A 24,089-nucleotide genomic window follows, 5' to 3' on the forward strand; every position below is an offset into this window, starting at 1 on the left:
CAATAAACAAAAAAGTCAAGTTTGCAAAAAGACCTTTATTATGCGTGTCTAATTTATAAATGATAGTACGCTCATTTGACACTACAATTTTTAAGACAAACTTTTTATTCTTAATCTGTTTTAAGAAAAATAAAAAGTTAACGCAAAAAGAAGTGTGTCACACAATTTGTCTTATTAAAACAAACGACTTCTTAAAGAAACTTTTCGCCAAAATAAGATTATTTTGAGATCTAACTAGATTAATTTAACTGAGATTTATAATAAACATTTATAAACTATGGATAAGAAATTATATAAACAGTTTTTGAAAAATAGGTTTTTCATTTGTAACAAACAATGATTAGATCATGCGGAGCTTTTACTTATGTAGTTATTGCTTATTTTGACTAAGTCTTAGTGTAATAAAAATGAAGCTTTGAATTATAATTAAAACAGTTTTTAAACTTATGTAAAACAAAATAATTTCAAAAATTCCAAAAATAATTGATAATAAATTTATTCCCATCTTATACATGTATATAAGCGTTATGACTGGATATATAAAAATTAATTGTAACCAAAGCTGTTACGCAACTCAATAATTTTATACCTATTGAAAACTTATAAAATAATGAAATCATTCGATTACAGAAAATTTTATAATAAATAATCCTGTTTCTGTGTGCTTTGCAACTGGTAAGTTTTATCTAAATGAATCTTTACTTTATTACAACTTGACCTGTTAATTATTTTAGAGCTATCGAAATAGAATAAAACGATTTTAAGTTAGACAATAAAAACTAGTACTTAATTTTATCAAATTCTTCCACATTTTTTACCCTTTTTATACAAATATAAACATTGACACACTAGTTACTAAAACAGTTAGTTATTAACTATTTTAGTTTTAATTTGTACAAGTAGTTTAGCTACTATGTCTGGGAAAATAAAACGTTTTTATATTTTAAAATACATAATATGAAGCGTTAATTAACTTTCATATGTATTGGAATACTTTCGCTAAGTTTTTAATTTAATAGTAGTACAATTTTTATCATTAGCAAAATAAAACAAAGCTAAAAACAAAGTTATTATTTTATGTTCAAAGCTAGATAAACTTATTAATGTATTTCAATAATTTTACATACTAGCCCAAAGGAGGTATTTTTATGCAATTTAAATTCTAAGTCAACTTACAGTGCTTAATTTAATTTGTTAGTCTAACATGGATTCAAGAAAGCTTATTGATCCAGAAAGCAAAAATTTTTTGAAGTGTAGAAGCAAAGAAGAACCGTTAATTAGCATGGCAATGGCAGAAAGTTTTCAGAGGACACTCAAGTCTATTTCTAGTCCAACAGTTAGTTTTTTCATTGTCGTAATAAAAAAGAAGACACACTAAAATTTTTTTGAATCATTTTATAAGTTTTAACAAAAAAAAATCATAAGTTAACTTCTAAATCGAAATTTATTAAATAAAAATATATTATTCTATTAATGTATGCTTAAGGAGAAAAGAAGTTAGAAACCATAAAGTTTTTCAATTAATTATTATAAAAGAGTATAGATGTTATAACTTTGACATTCATAAAAGTAGTAGTTATAAGTTGTATTGGATTGTCACGCCAAGTCAACATGTTTCTAATATTGACGAATTAAGTGCATAAAAGTATAAGCTTTACAGCTACTAAAATTGACGAGGCTTTATTTATATCGGCTCTGCTTAAAAACAAGTTTACATTTGACCACGAAGTTATGGCCAAATATCTTTCCCGTCAAGATGTATTCATAAACATAGTTTTATTATAAAAACATAATCAATTTTTTTTTTCCGCCGACTGGCAGTGTAAAAATCTGATTTAAATCTTATAACGTGAAGTGATTTTGAAAATAAATTGATTTATATAAGAAATTTTAGAGATAAGCTTTATATTGTTTATTTAAAAGGTATACACAAGTTTAAGCCTTTATTTTATAAAAAAAACTTTTGCTGTATAAATTTATGCACGTAAATCGTGTTTATTTTCAGACACAGCTTTTATATAATTTAGAATGTTTATTGAAAAAGCAATTACGCTTTAAATTTGCGTATAATATTTAATCACAGGTTTAACAAATGTATATAAATGTTGCATTAATAAAAATTAAAGCATATTTGTTTTCTCAATTTGAAAATATTTAAACAAACAAGTCATTGTTGAGCCTTTGCTTCCATATTAAAAAATGAATTTTTGATAAGAAATATTAGAAGAAAAATAGAAATATAGAAAAATTAAAACGAAATTTATCGTAAAGTTATTTTTGCAGTATGGAATAATAAATAAAAGCATGGAACTCGAAAAATATATTTGTATACTTCTTTTTTTATGTGTTACAAAATACTTTTGTTTCGAACTACGATTGAAATTTTAAATCTAAAACGTACTTTTTTGTGCTTTAGATTTTGTAACAGTTGTAAAACACTGATATTTCTTTTTAATAACTCAATTTTTTTTAAACCTTCATGAAATATTCTTCATTGATTTTTTAGATTTGTTCATTATAAAGAATTGTTTATTTCGCTATAATTATAACACAAATATTTTGTACTAACTTAGAATTTCATAATTTTTCTCGTCGTTATTACTCTTAGATGAAACAAAAACTTAAGATCAACACTAAATAAGATTTTAATTTAAAATACGAATTTATACAATTTATATCTAATTTTGGTGCTGAAAAGTGTCTAATAGATTGTTAATAACTTTTCTACATAATAAATTAATTGTCGACTATCAAATATTTCCATATGAATATTTGAAATATCATTTATTGTAACTTTATTTACTTATTTATTTTTTATGATAAAGAGTATTTTGAAAATGTATACAAGTGTTTTTTTTAAATATAATTCCAAGTGCTAAAAGTTTTACAACATTTTCTTTTGTTATTATATTGTAATATAAATTAAGCTGCATATTAAAGTGTACACTGAAAGGTTATACCAAATACTCAAAAAGGCATAAGAAACTAAATAAAAAAGCTTTTGTTTTATGATATGTGCTTTACAAGTTAGCTAAAAAAACTTAACTAAAGCAAGCTTAAAATTGTAACACTTAGTTGAGAGCTGAGAAAAGCTAAAAAGTAATAAGCCAAAAATAAAGTAACAGTGTGTTAATAAAGCTCATATTTTCGAGAAGGTTGAGCTGATAAATTGTGCTTATTTTGGAGCCTTGCTGTTAATCAATATATGCTTTTTCTTCCTTCCTTTAGTAATACTGCATTGCGGTGTGTAAATTTACAATATCGCTACTCGCTTTTACTGAAGGCACCTACTTTTGGAGAAAAAAGAAAACTAGACACAAATAGATTAAAGAGTTTTGAACAAATCAAAAGATTAAACAGTGAAAATTTTTTTTTGAAATTTGTTTTATAAATTGCTACAAGTAATTTTATTAAACTTATTATCCATAGGAGTCAGCGATAGCCGCTCATGTTATATAAAAAAGAGCATCTTTCTGATTATGGGATAAGAGTGAATGTTTTCTAGTAATAGAGCCGCTTTCTTTCCTGCTGCTCTCTCTTAAAATTCCGTGTTTAGTTTTTCTTTATCATAGCCGCTTTGTTCGGAAGCTGAGTTTGCGAGTCCAGTTAGTTTCTGTACTAGCGTTGGATTTTTTAACTACTTAAAAAAAACAACAACAAAATCAGCTCGACAACATTTGTGTGGTGGAACAACTACACCGCTGAAATTAAAGCTCAAAATAAAAACAATTTTACGTCTTATTGTGACGTCATAATGGACGTGGACAACAGGAGGTCGGCAACCAGCCCGATCAGGTCGGTGTTTTGCTGCGGCACTTGCACCCAGTCTGCGAGCCAGTCGTCAAATTTCGAGCTCGGCCAGGTTTATTGTTTTTATACAGAAATAGTAAATAGCTCCATACCATATTAGTAATGTAGCTGTTTTTTATGATCAGTATAATTTTTTATAAGTTTAAGAAACTGTTGATGCATGTGAACAGAAATAAACGATCTGCTATGCACGAAAAAAGTGCTGTGTTTTTAGGCATTTTTGATATCTAAGATTTGAACATTAGTTTGTAAAAAAAGTTATTTTTAAGCACAATAACATTAGTTTTAATATGACATGCTTTTAAAATAAAAGTTGTTATACTTTTTGTTGTATTAAAGTTTAGATAGTTGAAGAACTTTAGATAATTTTTTTTGTGGTTATTGGTGTAAATAAGTTTAACTTTCAGCGTGCTTTTTTACAGTACATTTAAACTTTTTTTTTTATAGTCAATTTATTTAGGCAGTAAGTGCAAATTTTCTTATTTTTTCTATAACACGATCAGTTTTATTTGTTTGCATTTTGAATTATAAAACTACTATAAACAACCTTTTAAACAGAAAAAATTCTGCAAAGCTATGTACAAAAAGCGATAGTTTACAAAAATTACCGTATTAAACTTACAGACACTTATGTTTAAATTATTTTAATAATTATAAGAAAATATTTGTATAATGAGGCCGAAAATTTTTACATTTTTAATACTCTACAACACAAAAGAAGGCTAATAATTTGAATTTAATATAAATTCTCATTTGTGTTAACACAATGTATTTATAACTTCTATTCAACATATTAAGCAAACCAATTATTTTTACATTAAATATTTTTTGCGTGTTTATTTTTTTCAAACAAAACTTTTTGTATAAATTTAACTATTTAATTTTATTTAGTTTTTTTTACAATTTTTCAAGTGAATTAAAGTTAGTTTCATTAACTGTTTTGTAAATTTTATTACAACTAAAAGTTAAAAAGTTGTTTGCAACAACATAAAAAAAAAAAGTTTTATTATTAAAAGTATAACATTTTATACGAAAGTTAAGTATATTTTAATTCTACTATGTATTTTGTTAGCAAAAGCTTTTGTATAAGCCAAATACCACTTACTACTTTTTACGAATAATTAGATATAATCATTAACAACAAAAAGTTATTTATCTAGTTAAAAAATTGAATCTATTTCAAAAAATACCTCTATGCGCTCTTATGATTTAAACTTATATTAAAAACTGTTAAAACTTTGTATAAAACAGTTTAGTATTTTTTTGTAAGTTTATCTGGTAAAAATTGTCTACGAAGAGCTTCATGTTTAAAAAGTAGTTTTGTTTAGTCTTAAGGACTAAAATTTTGTTGTTTAATTTAATCTTTTTATGATTGTATTATGGTTTCAGGGTTATTCAAAAATGAATAATAGCCTTATCTAACAAAATATAAAAATAAACAAAAATAACTAAAAGTGCAAATAAGTATTTTTTGATTTTCATGTAGTAAAGTGAACTGTTGATTAAAAAACTTAAGTTCGTATTGTTTTGAGAGTTATAAAATAAAATGGTAGTTTGAAAAATTTAAATAAAAAACATAAAAAAAAAACAATATTGTAAAAATTTATGCTTTTGAGATTATGTATTTTCAAGAATACACTTGATTTTTTTCAACTTATTTAAAAAAATTATAACTAAAAGCAAATGTTACAAATACGTCAAACAATCTACATTCATGTAGTTTTTAGTCTTTGTGGATTTTGAAAGCTTGAAGATTTTCAACTTTTTTGTTATTAAAAAAAAAATAGGTCAAGAAACACTTATAACTTTGATTAAATAAACTCAGTTAAAGAATCGAGCATACAAACACTCAGCAGTTTAATGAAGACTAGAAAAAAATATGCTTAAACTCAACGAATATCTATACAAAGTTTCACTATATATTTGTTCGGCTTAAAAATCAAAAATTATCGATATGCAGACAGTAATTAAAACTGAACGATCTTGATTTGGTTTTTTTTTGAACTAAGAAATCGATTTTCTTCAAGTTTAAATTTTATATTAAGAAATAAAAAATTATATCGATTTAATCACATATAATTGTTTTTTTATGTATAAGTATATTTCTTGTAACAGTGAGCTTTCATAGTATTGTACATTAGATAGTCTAAAATATTGTTGTTTTTTTAATTTTATTGTGTACTTTTGAATTTTTTTATCCATAATATTTTCATTTGTTATCACTGTAACCTTTGGTACCTTAATACATTTTGTAATTGAAAAAATTCAGTTGTTTTTTAAAATTAAAAAAGAAATGTACGGTATTATTTTCCACGATTCACAATCTATAGATCAATAAAACTAACAGTTTTAAAACATTACCAATGCAGGCCGCATACAGACTTTAAAGCAAACTCTTACGATGTTAATAAGCAGCGCTTTTATCAATTTTTCGTTGCCAAAACATTTTTCGCACACAGCGCCACAATGCCGAAGTTCAGCACATAGATTTGTTATTGTGCTCATTTTAATTTCCATTGTTATAAACCCTCCATACGCGCACAGCACAGGACGAAAAAGTCCTCTCCTATGCTATCTGCATGCATTGTCCGTTTTCATCTTCTTATTGATTACTTTTGCCAGTCTTATCACTTCATATATGCTTTGTGCCTTTTTGCAGCCAGCTCGCGCACTTTCGCATTTGATTTTTGTCAGCGGCAGCTTTTCCCCTTTATCATCGGGATGAAACAAAAAAAGTAATGAATTTTTTATACTATGTGTGTGTATGAGCGTTTCTTTTTTGTCTGCACGCTCAAGACGCAGCATGTTGGATTTCGCGGATTATTTTAAAATGTTGTGATTAACAACCGTTACTTTTTTTTTTTCGTTTCCTTTTTTTAATTATTTTGGTTTTTCTCTGCGCAGCGGGTTAAACAGGCGTGCGATTTTCGCGTCATCTTGATTTTCAAATCCCGTATCCGATTGGGAACGTGTCTTGCTTATTTTTGTGCTCGGGTTTTAAATTAAAGTTTTTTTGAGTGGCACGTTGTTTAATTGAAAAGTGCGAGTACAGTTCAACTATTCGGTTCGTTTAATGTTTGGCCAATGAAAAGATTTAAGCCATAGTTTAAAGGTGCCTACAACACCCCACAAAAACAAATATACTGAAAGTTTTATTAATTACTGTTGAGCAAAACAAAAAGTAAACTTGTACAAACAGATTAGTTAATTTGTATTAGTTTGAATTTATGTTTGTACAACGTCTATGATAAAATAAAGTATTAATTATTACTCTACTGGACAGTTAAGTATTTTTATGCTAGTTATTTATTTAGTATTTAATTTTTTTTAGTATTAAACTAATTAAAGTTTTAAATTTTAATTTAGCAAAGTTTAAAAAAACAGTTTTTTATAAACATTTAATTCTATGCTTGGCAATTGCAAAACAAAAAGGTAGATAAATATATATAACAATGATAATTAAATTTTTTGTTAAACTAAAAATATTCAAATAATTTATTTTGAGATTGCATTTTGATAGTTAAAAAACTTGAGTACTTAAATATTTAAATCTAATATCTTTAAAAAAAAGTAGTTTCTAAATATAAAGACATATATTACAAAACCAATATAAATAAATTCCTTATTTTCGCCTTGCTTTTTTAAACTTTAATTATTAATATTTTTACAAAATCAAACGCAATAAAAAGACAATCGATATTTTATTTCCATTAAACTTTTAAAGTACATATTATACAAAGGTTAGTTATGAAACAAAAAAAAGAAGTTTTCAATAAAAAAGCATGGCTTTCAGAGCTACAAAATAAATAAAATTTTAACGTTGAAATATGTAAAATAAGTATTTTTTTGAAAATTCTATACAAATTTCAATTAGGAAATAATAAACTTTGTAAAAGTGAAAGTAAACTACTGAGCATGGATATTTAAATCGATATTTTATGAGAAAGAGCAAGTAAACTGCGCTCTGCTGTTTAATATTTGTCTTTAGTAAATTTCCTAAGCATTAATATTGTTGTTTAAGTGATTAACTAAATTATTCTTCAAAGTAGAACAATAAACTCAAACGTTTAAACTTTCAGAAAAATCTTATTACTACGTTTGCACTATGAGCTGCGTTTTAGCAAGAGCAGGTTCATTAGTTTCTCAATGATTTATAAAACTAAAAATAGTCATACTAATCTGTTTAGCACTTGAAACAAAGAGACTGCAAAACTTAGCTTAGCGGACAAAATGTTAGTTTTAGCAATATTAAAGGTTTTTATCAACAAATTTTTAAAATTATTTTCTCTTTTGAAAGAAAAGTATATAAAAGTTAAAGACTTTAAATATAAAATTTAAAATACGTTTAAATTTTAAAACTTTTGAGTAACTATGTTTAAAACTTATACGATAAGTTAAACTTCAAAAAATACTCCAAATTCATTAAAGTTTAGTAAAAGGCCTCTACAAATTTATACTAATTTTTTTTTATTTATTAAGATAAAGTACTGCATGTTACGAGTTTTAATTAATTTCTTTATATGTAATGTACTTGCTGTGATCATAACTATTTATGATAATATTGACTTTAAAAACTGTGGATTGTTTTTTTTCCAACTTTAAAGTTGGTAAAACTAACTTCGTAGTTATAATGTTAAAGAACTTAATTTTTTTTTTCTAATATTGTGAGTCATTGAATAAATAAGTTTGCATATTGATCAATATTTAGTGCACCAATTTGCATACAATAAAGCCGTAGAACTGTTTGAGCTTTACATTTGCATCGAAAAGCGATTTTTTCCAACTACTTCTCCTAGTCATAGGAGCAAAAAAGTTTTTATTCGGCTAAGAGTTGAAAAACAAATACAGCTAAAATGCTGTATAAATTACGAGTTTCCGAAAACGAAGATTATCTTTTCTAAACTAAACTTAAATATGAAAAAACAATTTTCTCTATTGTAACAAAATACGTGAATAATAGTGTTTTAATTAAAAACTTGCAAATAATTTTAAATTTTTATAAAGTTTTGAAGCTACATTAAGATGACATTTTAAAGTTTTAAACTATAATTTCTAAATCAATACATCTAAAAGATATGCCAGTTATTTTTAATTAGTTAAGAAAACTTTTACACGGCTTTAAAACTAAACTTATTTTTTTCATAGTTTAAATTTCAGCGGTTACTCTTTTCATTAGATATTATTTCATTATCAAAAAAAAATAAATCAGCCTCATAATCTAGCCACTATCAAACTACAACCTAGTTTCTAATTAATATTAATAAATGAAACTCGAAAACCAATACAAATTTAAAAACTAATCGTTTCAGAGTTAACAAGGTTTTCACAGGTTGTTTTGCTTATATCATAAAAACTACTTATACTTGAGTCATTCAGTTCGATAGTTTTTTAATCGATTGAACGAAATGTTATGACACAACTGCTTTATATTAGTAACAGTACTAACTACTCGTTAGAAAAGACCCTATAAAATCTATAGACTATAAAACAAAGAATTAATGATGTTGTTAAATTTTTGTTTACATTTTTAGGATGAATATAATGATTTAGAAGTACAGAACTTGAAAAGTTTGTTAAATGAGTTAACAGTACTATTTTAATCTTACCTTTACAACTTTTACTTACATGTTAAAATTACTTGAAAGATATACTTATAGTTATTTGTATTTATTTGTATTTATTTGTATTCATTATAATTACAAAAGTCAAAACAGTTACCGAAACAAAATTGTTTTAATTATGTTTTATAGAACTTTTAGGTTTAAAATTTTTTGATTACAACTTCTTCTGATGCAAACTAATTTCACAGATATACCTTGGCGACCACCTGACTCGAACTTGGAACCGTCCCGTGAAATCAGCACCCCAAAACCCGCCAAAATCCCCAACAAGTCCCTTCGCCGACACCGTACCTACCACGTTCAAGGAGTCCGAGTAAGTATCCAAACTTTCGAACATTTTGTAAAATATAAAGATGCAGTACCAATCGAAATTAGTGCCTGTTTAGTTGTCTTTAGTTTTAACAATTAAAAAAACAGCGAGTTTTATCAAAAACATGTTGAAAATAATGAATTTTTAAATAAGATTAATTTCTACCTCTACAAAACGTTCTTATTAATTTAGCCAGTATTTATTTCGGCCATCATCAACAAAGAAATGTTTTCTGACATCGAAAATAAACAATGAAGTGCGGTGAATTTCATTGTTTATTATTATTGATTTGGAAGATTTTAAGATTTTATAACAAAATAATTAGATTAGTGATGTGGGTAACGAAATTAAAAAAAAAAAAAACAATGTTTAAACTTCAATTTAAACAATAATAATAAAAATATATTAAGTAAATTTTATATATTTACTTCAAGTTTAGTATTGTACTTTACAGTCTATGTTTATTTTTAAAATTTCACATGAAGGTTTTACATTTTTTACTAAATTTTTCATTATAAAATAAAAGTTTGAGTATTAATATACAGTATACTGCCGCTTAGATACGCACTTCTTTTTGGTACGCATCCCGCCTTAAGTACGCACTTTTTCAGAAAGGCAGCAAAAATTACTAATTTTGTTATTATTTAAAAACTTTCAGAATATCTGCAAAAGAAAGGCTAACGTAAATGTGGCATAGTACAAAACATATAACCATTATTATTTTTTATAAATATTGACAAAATAGCGCTCTCTTTAATAAAAATTATTCACACATCTGTTTAAGAGTAATCTAATTGTTTTTATTGAACTTAACAAGCATAAAGTTTTAGTTGAAAATTGTAACTAGTTTTTGTGGCTTTCACCAGACAGTTTACACCATAATAAAGTTGAAAATACAACATACTTGTAACTGGTTGCCCCAGGCCCACCATCTTCGATTAAGGCAATTGATATGATCTCCTGCCCTCACCTCGATCTGGTTGTCCCGGGTCCACCAGCTAGAATAGTGGCAGTTGACTTTCGCACTTAAATTATATGTTTAAATTTAGTTTTGTTTGACATTGACTTTCTACAGTTATTAATTATATAGAAACTTTTTATAGAGACATTAAATCATTTCAAAATCTGTTATAAATACTTTGCAAATTAGAATTGTGTATTAAATATTATTAAAAGTAAAAAGACTTGTTTATTTGGCTAAATTATTTGGTGGCTAGTTGTATAAAAGAAAAGAGTCAATTACTTATTAAATATATAGAAAATTTTTATAGAAAAAATAAATCATTTCAAAATCTATTAAAAATACTTTGCAAATTAGAATTGTGTATTAAATGTTATTTAAAGTAAAAAGACTTGTTTATTTGGCTAAATTATTTGGTCGCTAGTTGTATAAAATAAAAGAGTTAATTACTTATTAATTATATAGAAACTTTTTATAGAGACATTAAATCATTTCAAAATCTATTAAAAATACTTTGCAAATTAGAATTGTGTATCAAATGTTATTTAAAGTAAAAAGACTTGTTTATTTGGCTAAATTATTTGGTGGCTAGTTGTCAGAAAAAAATGACACAACTTAATTTAATTTTAAACTATGTCGTCAAAAAGTACGCACTACCCGTGCTAAATACGCTTTTTTTGGTCGGGTTCAATTTGCGTACTTAAGCGGCAGTCTACTGTATTTGTGTTTTACAGTAAAGTTGGTAAGTTATTTATGTTAAAATATTTATAGTAACTTGCTCATTTTAACCTTAGTAAATTTATATGAGTAAATTTTATTGCAATACAATTGTTCTAGACTGTCGTATATTTCAATTATATATTTATAATTACGTTAACATGTAAACTTAAGTTTGTTTATAACAAAAAAATGTTAAAAAGTCGAATATTTGTAAACTATAGTTGTAAAAACGTTTTCTATATATAATGGTACTTAAATGATTTACTGATTTTTAAATTTTTGTACATGAAGTAAACAAAAGATTAATAAAAACTTATATTTAATATTTTTAACTATATTAACTAACCAATACATTAAACTAGATATTGATAAAAACTTTAGGGTATTTTTTGTAAAAATCAGTGCTTACGAATTATACTTTAGGATTTTAATAAACATTTGGATCTCTAAACTTTAATTTTTGTCAATAAAAATTTATTAAAACTAATTTCTAGACAAGGAATTTTGTCTAAAGGAGCATCTATAAGACGTTCAAGCAGAAGAAGGAAAATAAAAAACATTAAAGAAATTTTAAGTACATACAAGTTAGTTGAATAGTTATTTTTCAAACAAAATTTATTCATCGTTACACAATGTTGTGGTTTTTGAATTGTCTAAAGTTAATTACACTTGTTATTATTTCTATATTACCTTTTGAATATTATTTAAGAAAAATAAGCACTAAAAACTACTTTCAAAGTTTAAAGGCTGTTTAGAACTACTAATGCCTAAAAGAGATATAAAAAATATTTTTATTTACATTTAGAACATTAAATTAAAGCCCTTTTTCTTAAGCTGTTACTTCAGTATATGTTAAAAAGCATTACACTTAAATTAGTTAACCAAAGTCTACCTAATTTACATAAAGCTAACATGATGATTTGCAGGACTTTTATGAGCAGGATTATGTGTGAACTGTGATCGTTTAACTAAGTTATATTTTAAACATATCGTCATAAAATTTTCAAAATTATAGTTTTACGCTATTTTTAATTATTTTTCAAAATTTGTAATACTTAATATGAGTTAAATTCAACAATGGCATCTATCTATCAAGTTAAATTTAAAGTATAAAACAAATGTATTAACTTTTGTCTAAATAAAAAACGCGTCTCATTAATTTTAATAATGTATGATATTAGAAGGTTTTAACTTTATTGACTATTTTACTTTGGCAAATGATAAAGTTTATTTAATGGAAAAATATGAATTATCATGTATTTGAACATAAAATTTTTATTTCGAATTTATTTGTTGTTTTCTATTTTAATTAAAAAGTTTTAAAATAAAAAATATAATTTTAAATGTTATTACTTTGACAAAAAAAAGTTTAAAACGATATGACTTACCATATTTAAAAAAATACATTCTCATTTCTAGTTTACAAAATTTTAAAGTATATTCTGTGTTTATAAAATCAAATAAAAAAAGTATGAATAAGCACAAATAGTTTAACATTGTTGTATTGCTATTGAAAATAATCTTAAACTGTAGATGAAAAAGTAAGAAAAAAAATTTCCTTTGAATACTTGAAATTTTATAAGTTTGTAAAATTTTTTAAATGTTCTTTTTGTAAAAGTAATTGTTTTGTAAGATTGCATGGTTTAAAAACAGTTAATTTTTTAAATTGTTTTCTTTGTAATAGTTTTTTATACATGCACAGCACACATATAAAACGCTGATATAGTTTGGTTTTATTCAAATTCAAAGACAAACTTAAATGATGATTGATTTATTTAAATAAATATACATTTTATTTTTAATTCATTAGTACCTAAAAATAGTGTTTATATTTAGTAAACATTTACTTCTTTTTACTCGTACATAAAGTTTATACTAAACACTGCATATTTTTTACTAATAAAAAATTTATTCAGAATTTTCAGCCAGTCGTTTACACTACATTTAGCCGTTTACACTTCAAAATGTTTCATTATTACAGATTAGAGTTTGCCAAACTTGTTCTCTTAAAACCCAAATTGATTTTTATTTAAAATACAATCGCCAATTTACTTGTTAACTACCCGTTTTTTTTTCTTTTACCTAGTAGTTTTTTCCCCTGACAGCCGAAATCGCTACCAAGGGGGCGATATATTCCATTTTTGGAAACTCTGTAATAAAGCGTTGTATCTATAAAACTCCAAACTAGATTCTTGCGTTTTGTTTTCTTTAATTATAATTGCGTATAATCAAACTAAATAATTGCGTTCTTGTTTATATTAAAGGTAAATTTTATTTAAATTTTCAAAGTTTTATTTAATTTCAAAATACTTTTATAGCCTAACGAGTGAGGACTTAAATCTATGGAGAAACTCTTTTGATGCCTTGCTAAAAAATGAAGGTTTGGAATTTTGTGTATAATATGTTAATTCTTGTTTTGAAAAATTGTAAACTGAAACAGTGTAGTTTTAAACAAACAAGTAACAGTTTTACTTAAGCTAAACTTTACAATTTAAATGATGTAAAGTCTTAAATGTAGTTTAGTTAAACAAAGATTAACAGACTAGACGCATTTATTGCTTAGTTAATTAATTTAATTTTAGACAAAATGTAATTAAAAACTATCACAATCAATTCCTTTAAAAATAATGTTTATCGATTAGAGTTACGCTTTATTAGTTTTCATAACTACAAAACGAGTAAAATGTCTTACTTCGACATTTAGAAAACTTTAAAACCGAAAACTTGAAAATATTTATACTTAAACAAAAAAAAATAGATACTTTTAGAAATATGAATTGGTAATGCTTGAGTGGGGCTGGAAAATACCTTTTCCCTGTTTTTAATACTGCAAAAACTATATGAAAAAGCCTAAGGTATTTTGAATGTAAAGCTTATTTACATTAATTTGAAAGATAAATAAAACAGTATGTTACTTAAAAACTTTGTAGAAATAGCTTGTAAATTCTGGTTTCAAAAAAAGTATAAAACTTATCATTATTAACTTATATAAGACAACTCAACTATTTTCAGCTCTAAAGTTTAGTTTTAAACAGTATATAAAAGAGACTCAGTGCAAAAAACCAGACATATTTCACGCTATTTTCATCAATGGATACATAGCAATAAATAAAAGATAAATTTAACTTATATAGTTACAGTTGTAATTATCATAAACAAATATCGATTACATATAAATTTTAATTACACTAAACTAATCAAAATACTAACTAATAGAGCTAATTAAATACAAACATATAAACATAAAAAAGAGCATTAAGTAAATAAAGCAACACTATGTTCAAATTATTTTTACCTACGAAGGATATATTTTCCATTTAAAATACATATAGCTTCCATTTTGATCAAGTCAAAAACGTTACAACAACTTTTAATCATCTTAAATATCTCCAAATTGAAATTCTCAGCACAACTTTGATTGTTCACGGATAGCAGATTTTTTATTGTACTCATAGTTTTAACATACAGTAACCTCTCGCCTCTTTACGCACTCGTGACGTTACGCACTCACGTTTAGTTACGCATTTTAGAACTCTAAAAAATTCAAAAAGTTATTTTTTTAAATTTTTTTAATATTGCAAAAATTAGATTTATTCTATATTTTTTATTTAAAATATGTTTTTAAATGCTAACTCACCTCTCTATATCTTTAGACTTTGTAAACTTATGTTCTTTGACTAATTGATAAAAAATTAGTTATATCTCAGTATATCAGAAATTTTGTTAACAACAAAAGCTTAAATTAAAATTCTGAAATAAATATAACTGGGTTAAATAATGAAAGTATAATAAAATAATGAGAGTTTAAAACACGAATAAGTAAAACAGCACTCTTGCCCTATATATGAATAAACATCTAAAAAAGAAATCTAATGAAACTTTCTAGCAAAAAGCTTAATTATGCTTAAAAATGCTTAATTATAAATTCAATTTGCTAAGTAGGTTAAAATATAAATGTAAAGTATTTTAAGTCACCTATAAATAAAGATAAAATCTACTTATTATTAAAGTTAGTAAAAATTTTCTACTAGTATAATCATTTTATACAAATTTAAATACTTTTTTTAAATATATGTACAGTTTTATCTTTCGTTTTCATGTTTATAAATAAAATAAACAAATTGTTATAAGTCTGCTTTAAACTAGAAGCAATATCAAAAAATAGCCATTATAGTATGTATATTTGGTACCTCTCGTATCTTTACGATCTCTCATATCTTTACGCACTTTTTCTGTGGACACAATGTGCGTAAATAAGCGAGAGGTTACTGTACTTATTTTCTTTTTCTTTTTCAGTTGATTTCAAAAACTTATCAATGCAAGCAGGTATATGTTTTTTGACCCTTTTCTTCAGCTGTCTAGTTGTAAGACCAGTATAGCTATTGTCGCAATACCATTTGAATTGGTATAAAACCATACTTTTATCAAATGAGGATATACAGTCCTTGCCTTCAGGTGACACTTTTATATACTGTTTAAAATTAGTTTGGACTTCAAAAGTTTGTATTGTTAAAAGTTTAATCACTAAGCTAAAAAAATAACTTTTTAATAATTACTTTTGCTTTAATCTTCTAATTTGATTCTTTGTACACTTTTCTTCGTTATATTTTAACGAATATTAAGAAGAAGATAAAACTTTTGTATAGATTTAATTGTAATAGATAAATATTTAAATAAAAATTTATAAAATTTTTATTTATGTTTAATAAAAATAAAAATAATCAAATAAAAGTTCTTAAGTTTATAACTTTAAAAAGTTTAACAGACTTTATGTTAAAGACAATTATTTTAAACGAAACACAATGAGACAATTAAACTATAGTTTAATAGCTGAGCATTTAAAAATAGTTCATATAACAATGAAAATCGAAACTCTAAAAACATAATGTTTTCTATGAAGCACTGTCTTATCATGATCTTTATAATCCATCTACGTAATCACAATCCGAAAAATATTAAATTTTATTAACAGAAACGTCATGAATAATTAAGCATAGAATAAAGAGTGTATATATCACGCTTTTAGTTTTCTTCTTGTTATTTGTTTTTACAGCTTTAAATTAGATAATTAACTAAATAAAACTAGTTATGAAATGTTTAGAATTTTTTTTTTTTAATGACAAATAGTAGCTTTGTACTTTAAATTTAGGCACTAAAAACGATTATTTTAAATACTGTTCAAAAGTTTATTTTTTCAAATAAAGAAACATAAGCTTTAAGCAAATTTTACATTTTGTTTTTCCTTAAGTATTTTAACATTTATTTTTGACTGAAATAATGGTTGAAATTTTAATTTCAAAACTACAAAATATTTTTATGTCTAACCATTTTAATGCTTATAAAGTTATGCAGCTAGGGTGGCTACTAATTAAATAAGATTGTATATATTTTATGACTTTAAGTTTTAGAGCAGTTTTAAATAGAGTGAAAAGTTGTTATATAAAATTTAAATATTTTTATAATATTTAAAACTTGCTGATCAACAAGCCATAAAAAAGTATTTTTTAATACTGATGCATTTAACATAGTTTTTAATTCAAATAAATAAAATTACTGTTTTAATTAAATAAGCAAACTATTGAATGCTTGTTTCCTTACATAACATTGTATGTTGACCCAGCCTACTCTATTTAAAACACACAAACTGGAAAAGTCTAAAATAAGTAAAACAAAAGTGCTTGACATACCCGTACGCCTAGTACAGTCTGCAGGTAAAATAATTACCACCAAAGTAACCACCTTTTTAGAACTTATTTTTAAACCAATTTTAACAAATTATTGTAAATATAGTGTTTCTGAATATAACTGTTCAAAAATATAGGTTTAATTGTTTGCTAACAAAAGATCCTAGTGAACTAACTTCACTGGAATATAAATAAAAACAAATTGTACAGTAATCTTCCTTTATTGTACCAACATATGTTTCTGTGTGTTAACGAATCAACACACTTCAACTGGGTTCTGTAAAAAAATAATTACTGTAATGAAAGAATAGATGCATAGAATAAAGTAGGTGTATACATGTTTTAATTAAAATAAAATATTTTCTACAGATAATAGTTAATAAAAGTAAAACACTTAATATTAAATCCGACTGTTATAAAACTATATAATATTTGTGATTATTAAGTCTAAAATAAGTAAAGTAAGCTAAATTACACAACAAAACAACAAATCATAATATAAACAAACAACTCACGTTAATGGGAAGAATAACTAATTTAAATTTCACTGTTGTTAACTAATGAAAAAAATACATTAATTACATCTATTAATTACGTCACAATATAAATAAAGTTACTTCAATTATTTAATTTGTACTGCAAAGTATATTAATTTAAACATAAAAACTAAATTGATATGCTTTGCAATACAAATTAAATAGTTAAAATAACTTTATTTATATTGTGACGTAATTATTAGATGTAATGAATGTATTTTTTTTCATTAGTTAACAACAGTAAAATTTGAATCAGTTATTCTTCCCATTAACGTGAGTTGTTTGTTTATATTATGATTTGTTGTTTTGTTGTGTAATTTAGCTTACTTCACTTATTTTAGACTTAATAATTACAAATATTATATAGTTTTATAACAGTCGGATTTAATATTAAGTATTTTACCTATTATTAACTATTATCTGTAGAAAATATTTTATTTAATGAAAACATATATACTCCTACTTTATTGTATGCTTCTATTCTTTCATTACAGTAATTATATTTTTACAGAACCCAGTTGAAGTGTGTTGATTCGTTAACACACAGAAACATATGTTGGTACAATAAAGGAAGATTACTGTACAATTTGTTTTTATTTATGTTTCTGAATATAGAAAGGATATTAAACCATATTTATAAGAATTAGCTAACTGGAAAATTAATTTAAGCAACACAAGAAATAAAAAAGAAACTCTTTACTTAGTAGCTGCAGACGTTCAAGATGTGTACCCTAACTTGTGTGGAGAACTAATAAAAGCAAGTATTTCAAATGCTCTCCAAAATGCAAAAATTACACCAATGAAGTCAGAAAAGTTCTGATCGACCTCACAATTTTCTGTCTTGAAAATATTGTAGTTAAAAACGAAAACTCCTTCTACAAACAATCCAAAGGAGTTATAACTGGTGAAAACAACTAGGTGTCAATTGCAAATATTGGACTACACCACGTTATAACGCCAATAGCAACCACAATAAAAACAACAAAACTCTTCAAACGCTACATTGATGATATTGTCTTTTTGTCTGAGACATTAGATGTTAAAGATAATGTTAAAAGACAATTTAAATGTGCGTTTGAAGAACACAGTCTAAAGCTAGTTTTTAATGAAATATCTACAAAAAATGATGATGACGAACTGGAGTTTTTGACCACGTCATTGACAAGACAGAAATAGGCGGTTTTTATGTAAAAAACTACATAAAACCAACAAGAAAAAATCAGGTATTTATAAATGGAAAATCACACCATCCACGCTCCATTTACAAATCAATTGTATTCGGAGAGTCAATAAGACTAAGGAGATTGTGCGAACGTGACAGTAATTATTTAGAAGCAATAAAGTTTTTAAAAGATAAATGTTTAAAGTCTTGCTTCTGTAAAGCTTTAGTCGACGATATGATTAAAATCACAGCAGAATGGAAAGATCAGTTTGGTTCCCAATGAAAAAGGCAAGAGAAATTATAAGAATATAAGTGTTTGGACGACAAACTTTCCAATACTATTAAAACTCACCAAGTAAGAGAATTAAACCCGAATGTTTTAATGGCATATAAACGTCCACAAAGAATTGTAGCACTATTAAGAAACTGTAAGATCCAAGCCCATGAAAATAGTGTTGCAATAGGTGGATCTCATTCTTGTGGAAAATGCTTATTATGCAACCGAGGGGGAGTAGGCGGAATGGTGAAAAAAAAAATTTAATAAAATCAAAAAGTGGTAAAATTGTTAATTTAAAAAAGAAATTGAGTTGCAAAATTTTTGGTATTTACGCGGCAAAGTGCAATGTTTGTGATGAGCACTATGTGGGACAGACAATTACGTCTTTTCCCAAAGATGGTGCTCTCACATACATAACTTTAAGAATATCACAACCAGCGCGACAAATGATCGAGCTGCATTCAAACTTCACTATGCCAACAAACATCCAACATCGAGCAAAACCTTTGAAGAAGCATATTCAATCACTTTTCCAGACTCAACAAGAAACCATACGAACTTAGATTATTTAGAGAGTAAGTGGGTCAATTTATTACAAGCAAGTACAGTGCTTATTCACTTATCCGGACTTCACTTATCTGGACGCTTACTTATCCGAACAGTTTTGATCAGAAGAAAATTTAAAAAATTTACAATGTTAAACACTAACATTTTTGTATGATACAAGTATCTGAGCTTATCATTGGTGTCAGCCAGAAGCCACCCTAGAAAAAGTATCATAACTTATTAAATTACGTGAGTTTTCTGCTAAAAAACGTGAAAAAACTATAAAAAGAAACGTCTATTCTTTCTAATTTTAGTAAAACTTCGAATAAAATCTAGTTTGTAATGAGTGATTTGTTTCCATTAAATTGACTTTTAACTATGTCAAATTTTTTCGTTTTCCTTTATATCTGTTTTTTTTTCTCTTAGACAAAAATTACTCTATTTTTAAAACTAAAAGTTAGAGCATGTTAAATTACAAATGATGAGTTTTACTTGCTTGACCCTCAAAAAACGTATATCGTTGCAGAGATTTAGTAAATCTGATATTTTTCTACCTTAAAAAAATAAATTAATTAACCTAAAATTAAGCTTCTATTATTTATCATTTTATTATTTATTATATATTACTTGTATTACTATGTATTTGTTTTTGCCATAACACTATTATTATGCATTGCGTTATATGCAGTAGTTATACTATTATATGAAAAAATTGGTTTTTTGTTTTTTATCCGGAAATTTGGCTATCCGGACATGTTTACAGAGAAATCTTGCCCAACGTGTCCGGATAAGTGAATTATCACTGTATAAACATAAATAAAACAATACTGCCTTTTTATAGATAATGGAAAACTTATGAAACCAATAATTTTACAACAACCAATTTTTTATTAGGATAGTTTTACTAAGAATAATTTTTGTTTCAGAGAAGTTTTTAATAGTTTGTTTATTTAATAAATGTTTACTTAAAAAAAATCTTTAAGGAAAAATAATTTGCCGTTAAAACAGTTTAATTCAATTCTTTGTTAAATTTTTCTAATTTTTTACTTAGGTTTTGTTTCAAAAAAGTTTATTTTGTTCATCGATAATACTATTTCTTCAAGATAAGAAAGTTTGTAAGATACAGTTACTTATTAATTTAGGTTTTTGTAATTACTTTAATTATTGTTTGGGAAAAGTTTTTTATCTTTATTTCACCAATAACAGTAACTATTTATTAACATTAACTTACATCAAACAGTTCCTTACTAAGTTTTTTTATTTAAAATTTGTATCGGAAAAGTGTTTGTTTTTATATTCATTTCATTTGGATTTTTTTTTATATACAAAAATATTATTTATTATAATGTAAAAAATCTTCTAGCTTTTATAAATTTGGTTTTATACTTAGTTTTGAATTACTATGTCATAATATATTTTTCACTTTTATTTACTTAGTTGCATGAATGTGTTTCAGTTCTTTTAGTTTAAAATAAGTTCACTGAAGACGGACTGTTGTCCGAAAGCGCTTTGAATTAAAATAGTTTGCAAAGTAAAATTTAAGGGTAGCTTCAAATTTCCACTACTGTTTTTGAATTACTTGAAAATGATGGAACTAATTTGCATATTTGCTGAGTCAACATTTTTTTCAATAATGAAATTTTAACTTTTGATGTATTATATTTTATGTTTGGGTAAAGTGGGTTAGGGTTAAGGGTATAAATAAAAAAGAAATAACAAAAACTTTAAAAATTTTGTGCTGATTCAGCAAATATGCAAATATGTTGCATGATTTTCAAGTCATTCAAAAACAGTAGTGGAAATTTGAAGCTACCCCATTAAACTTGTAGATTTTTTAAACCATCGTTTGATTTTTTGTAGTTATTGATGCAGGGGAAAAAATCACAAGTAATAAATTGACTGTGTCCTGGACTGATTTGAGAATTTTATATAAATGTTGTCTATAACATTGTATGTAACCTTACATAACATTTTGCTTATAAAAATAAAGCTTGATACTTTTTTATTATTATGCTTGTAAAAGCGTCCTTGCGCATAAGAACTGCTTGACAGATATTAAGATTTATTGCACGTTAGTCGCTGCAAAACGAAAGTATTGATCACTGTATAAAAAAGGCATATTTTCTAAGACTTTGTGACATCATAAACATATTATGAAAAACACCGTATTGATTATTCATTCGCGTTTTCGCACAGCCGGCCTGCACATATTCAAAAACTTTCTCGAGTCTGAGTTTGCCGAGGAAAACTTGAAGTTTTGGCTGGCTTGTGAGGATCTCAAGAACAGCGGGCACAGCAAGAAGCTGGAGCGCAGGATCCAGGACATATACGACACGTACATAGACACGCATTCTTCCAGCGAGGTTGTTGAGTTTTTGCTTAAATAGAAAGTTTACAGCAATACTAGCCAATTGTAGTATGTAAAACCGTGACTTATGTCAACAACTTTTTTTAAACGAGCACATGTTTTAAATGTATGGTGTGAAATAAGATAAACTAGTTTGTACTTTACAAAGTGCCCAAGTGTTATAAAAACACTTTTAAAGTGTTTTTAAATCCAGAGTGTAACCCACTTAAAAAAAAAGCAATTTAAAAATTATAAAATATAATAGAAACTACTTAAACACTAACATTATCTTTTTAGCCTGCTGATGTTTTTATTACAAAGTTTTCGAGTTATATCAAAAAAAATTATATGAACATTTTATTCATTGACTTGAGCTACATAAAAACTATGACAACTCGAGAAAACTTCAGATTAACCATAAGTATTCTAAAATGACCAAGTTCTTTTAAAACCTATTTTTAAAACCCAGGTGAACATTGACTACAAGATGCGGGAGAACATCGTCCACCAGCTCCAGACCAACGACGCCACCATATTCACCGAGGCGCAGCACCAGATCTACTCGCTCATGTACCGCGACTCCTACCCACGCTTCCTCAACTCCACTTTCGTCACCGACCTCGTCGAAGAAGTTAACGGTTAGAAGCCGAGGTTTTTTTGAGCGCTTTGTTGTTGTTTTCACATGTTTTTGTTGTTTGAGATATACGGCTTTTAGGGCATGATTAATGCATGTTTGTACGAAACAATTTAAATCTGTTTTTAATGTAACTAAACTCGCAGTGTTCAAACTAAATTAGTTTTGTGAGATAAGTTTTATTCTATAGATAGTTAAAACAAAAAACTATAGTTTTCATTTTTGAAATACTAAATATAAAAAAAAAGATAGGTTAATGTTATACTGTTAATTAAACATTTCTTTTGAAAAAAAAAAGTTGTTTATTTTTTGTATAATATTTGAATGAATGTATGTTTTATTATGATTCTATTCGAATAAGTTAAAAAATATATGATATTTAAACTTAACTAGAACGATTATATCACTTTTTAGTAGTTTTTCTTGTTTTGTTAAAAATATATACGTAGTTTTAATTTATCATTATACTTTTCAAAACTAATGCATCTCCAGGGCGCAAGTCAAAAAAAAAATCCCTTGACCAGAACTTGGAACGAGGCGCGTCTTCCGCAATAATCTCCGCCGCCGCATCGACAAATCACGTCGCTTCCTCGCACCGCAACCCGCGCTACTTCACCTGCTGCGTGCGCAAGAAGAGCTCCTGCGACGAGATCACCACCTCGTACCACCAAGTCACCAAAACACCCAGTTCCGAAGTGGCGGCGGACGGCTCCAGGAACTCCGACCCGAAGTCCTACGACCGCCCGGAGGCAAACGGGATAAACTTACCTCAGAGCGTCGAGCTGAACTTTAGCGGGTGAAGAACATGAGGAAGTCGTAGCCAAAACGGTCGTTTTTTGAACTTGCGCTCAGTGACGGAAGCAGGGCTGCTTTTGTTGGTTGTTCTCAGCGGTATTTGCTATTGTTGTTTCATTTTTATTAGATGTCAGTTTAGATGTCGTGTTTGTGTTTTTAAAATAATACGTTTCCACAATATGTACGAAGGTGTTTAACCTCAACTTTTTTATTTGACTTTGTAGCACAAATTTATTAAAATTATTTTATCATAATATAACTTTTCCAATGTAAATGTTATTTCTATAACATTGAGCACAAGATATCAAAGAAAAAACTTTCTAAAACACTATTAGTAGTACGTTAAGCTTTTCATCGCTTAAAATAACGTCCTAAATTTGAGAAACGAAGGTTAAAAGTAAATCATAAACCACTAAGTTATGCAGCAAAAACAGACGATATTTTGTCAATATAAAAATTGTTTAGTATTTTATATGTATAAAAACAAAATTAACTGTTTTATTTAGAAGCATACCAATTGAAAACGTTTAAACTTTAAATACTATTATTTAAATTTTCTACATTCCTACAAGTTTTAACGGTGCAATGAAGAAAGTAATGTGCTAAATAAGTCTTTCAGACACTAAAGTACTAAAGAAGAAGCTTTTTTACTATAATAATTTAGAAAATTTTTACAAATAATACAT

At 26.0% G+C, this 24,089-nt stretch overlaps 1 protein-coding gene across 1 annotated transcript; it reads left to right on the forward strand.

Moving 5' to 3' along the window:
• Positions 1-631: 631 nt before the first annotated feature.
• Positions 632-23,408, forward strand: LOC145838710 (uncharacterized). The gene is made up of 8 exons (XM_082946339.1): positions 632-675; positions 1,199-1,336; positions 9,620-9,744; positions 11,917-12,006; positions 13,741-13,802; positions 21,824-21,990; positions 22,444-22,612; positions 23,101-23,408. Exons 2-8 carry the CDS (start codon positions 1,205-1,207, stop codon positions 23,406-23,408), a joined length of 1,053 nt encoding a protein of 350 aa, XP_082802465.1. The 5' UTR covers positions 632-675; positions 1,199-1,204.
• The last annotated feature ends 681 nt before the right edge of the window (positions 23,409-24,089 follow it).

Source organism: Thalia democratica, chromosome 1 (genome assembly GCF_965202585.1).
Source record: "Thalia democratica chromosome 1, ktThaDemo2.hap1.1, whole genome shotgun sequence".
NCBI classification, from domain to species: domain Eukaryota; kingdom Metazoa; phylum Chordata; class Thaliacea; order Salpida; family Salpidae; genus Thalia; species Thalia democratica.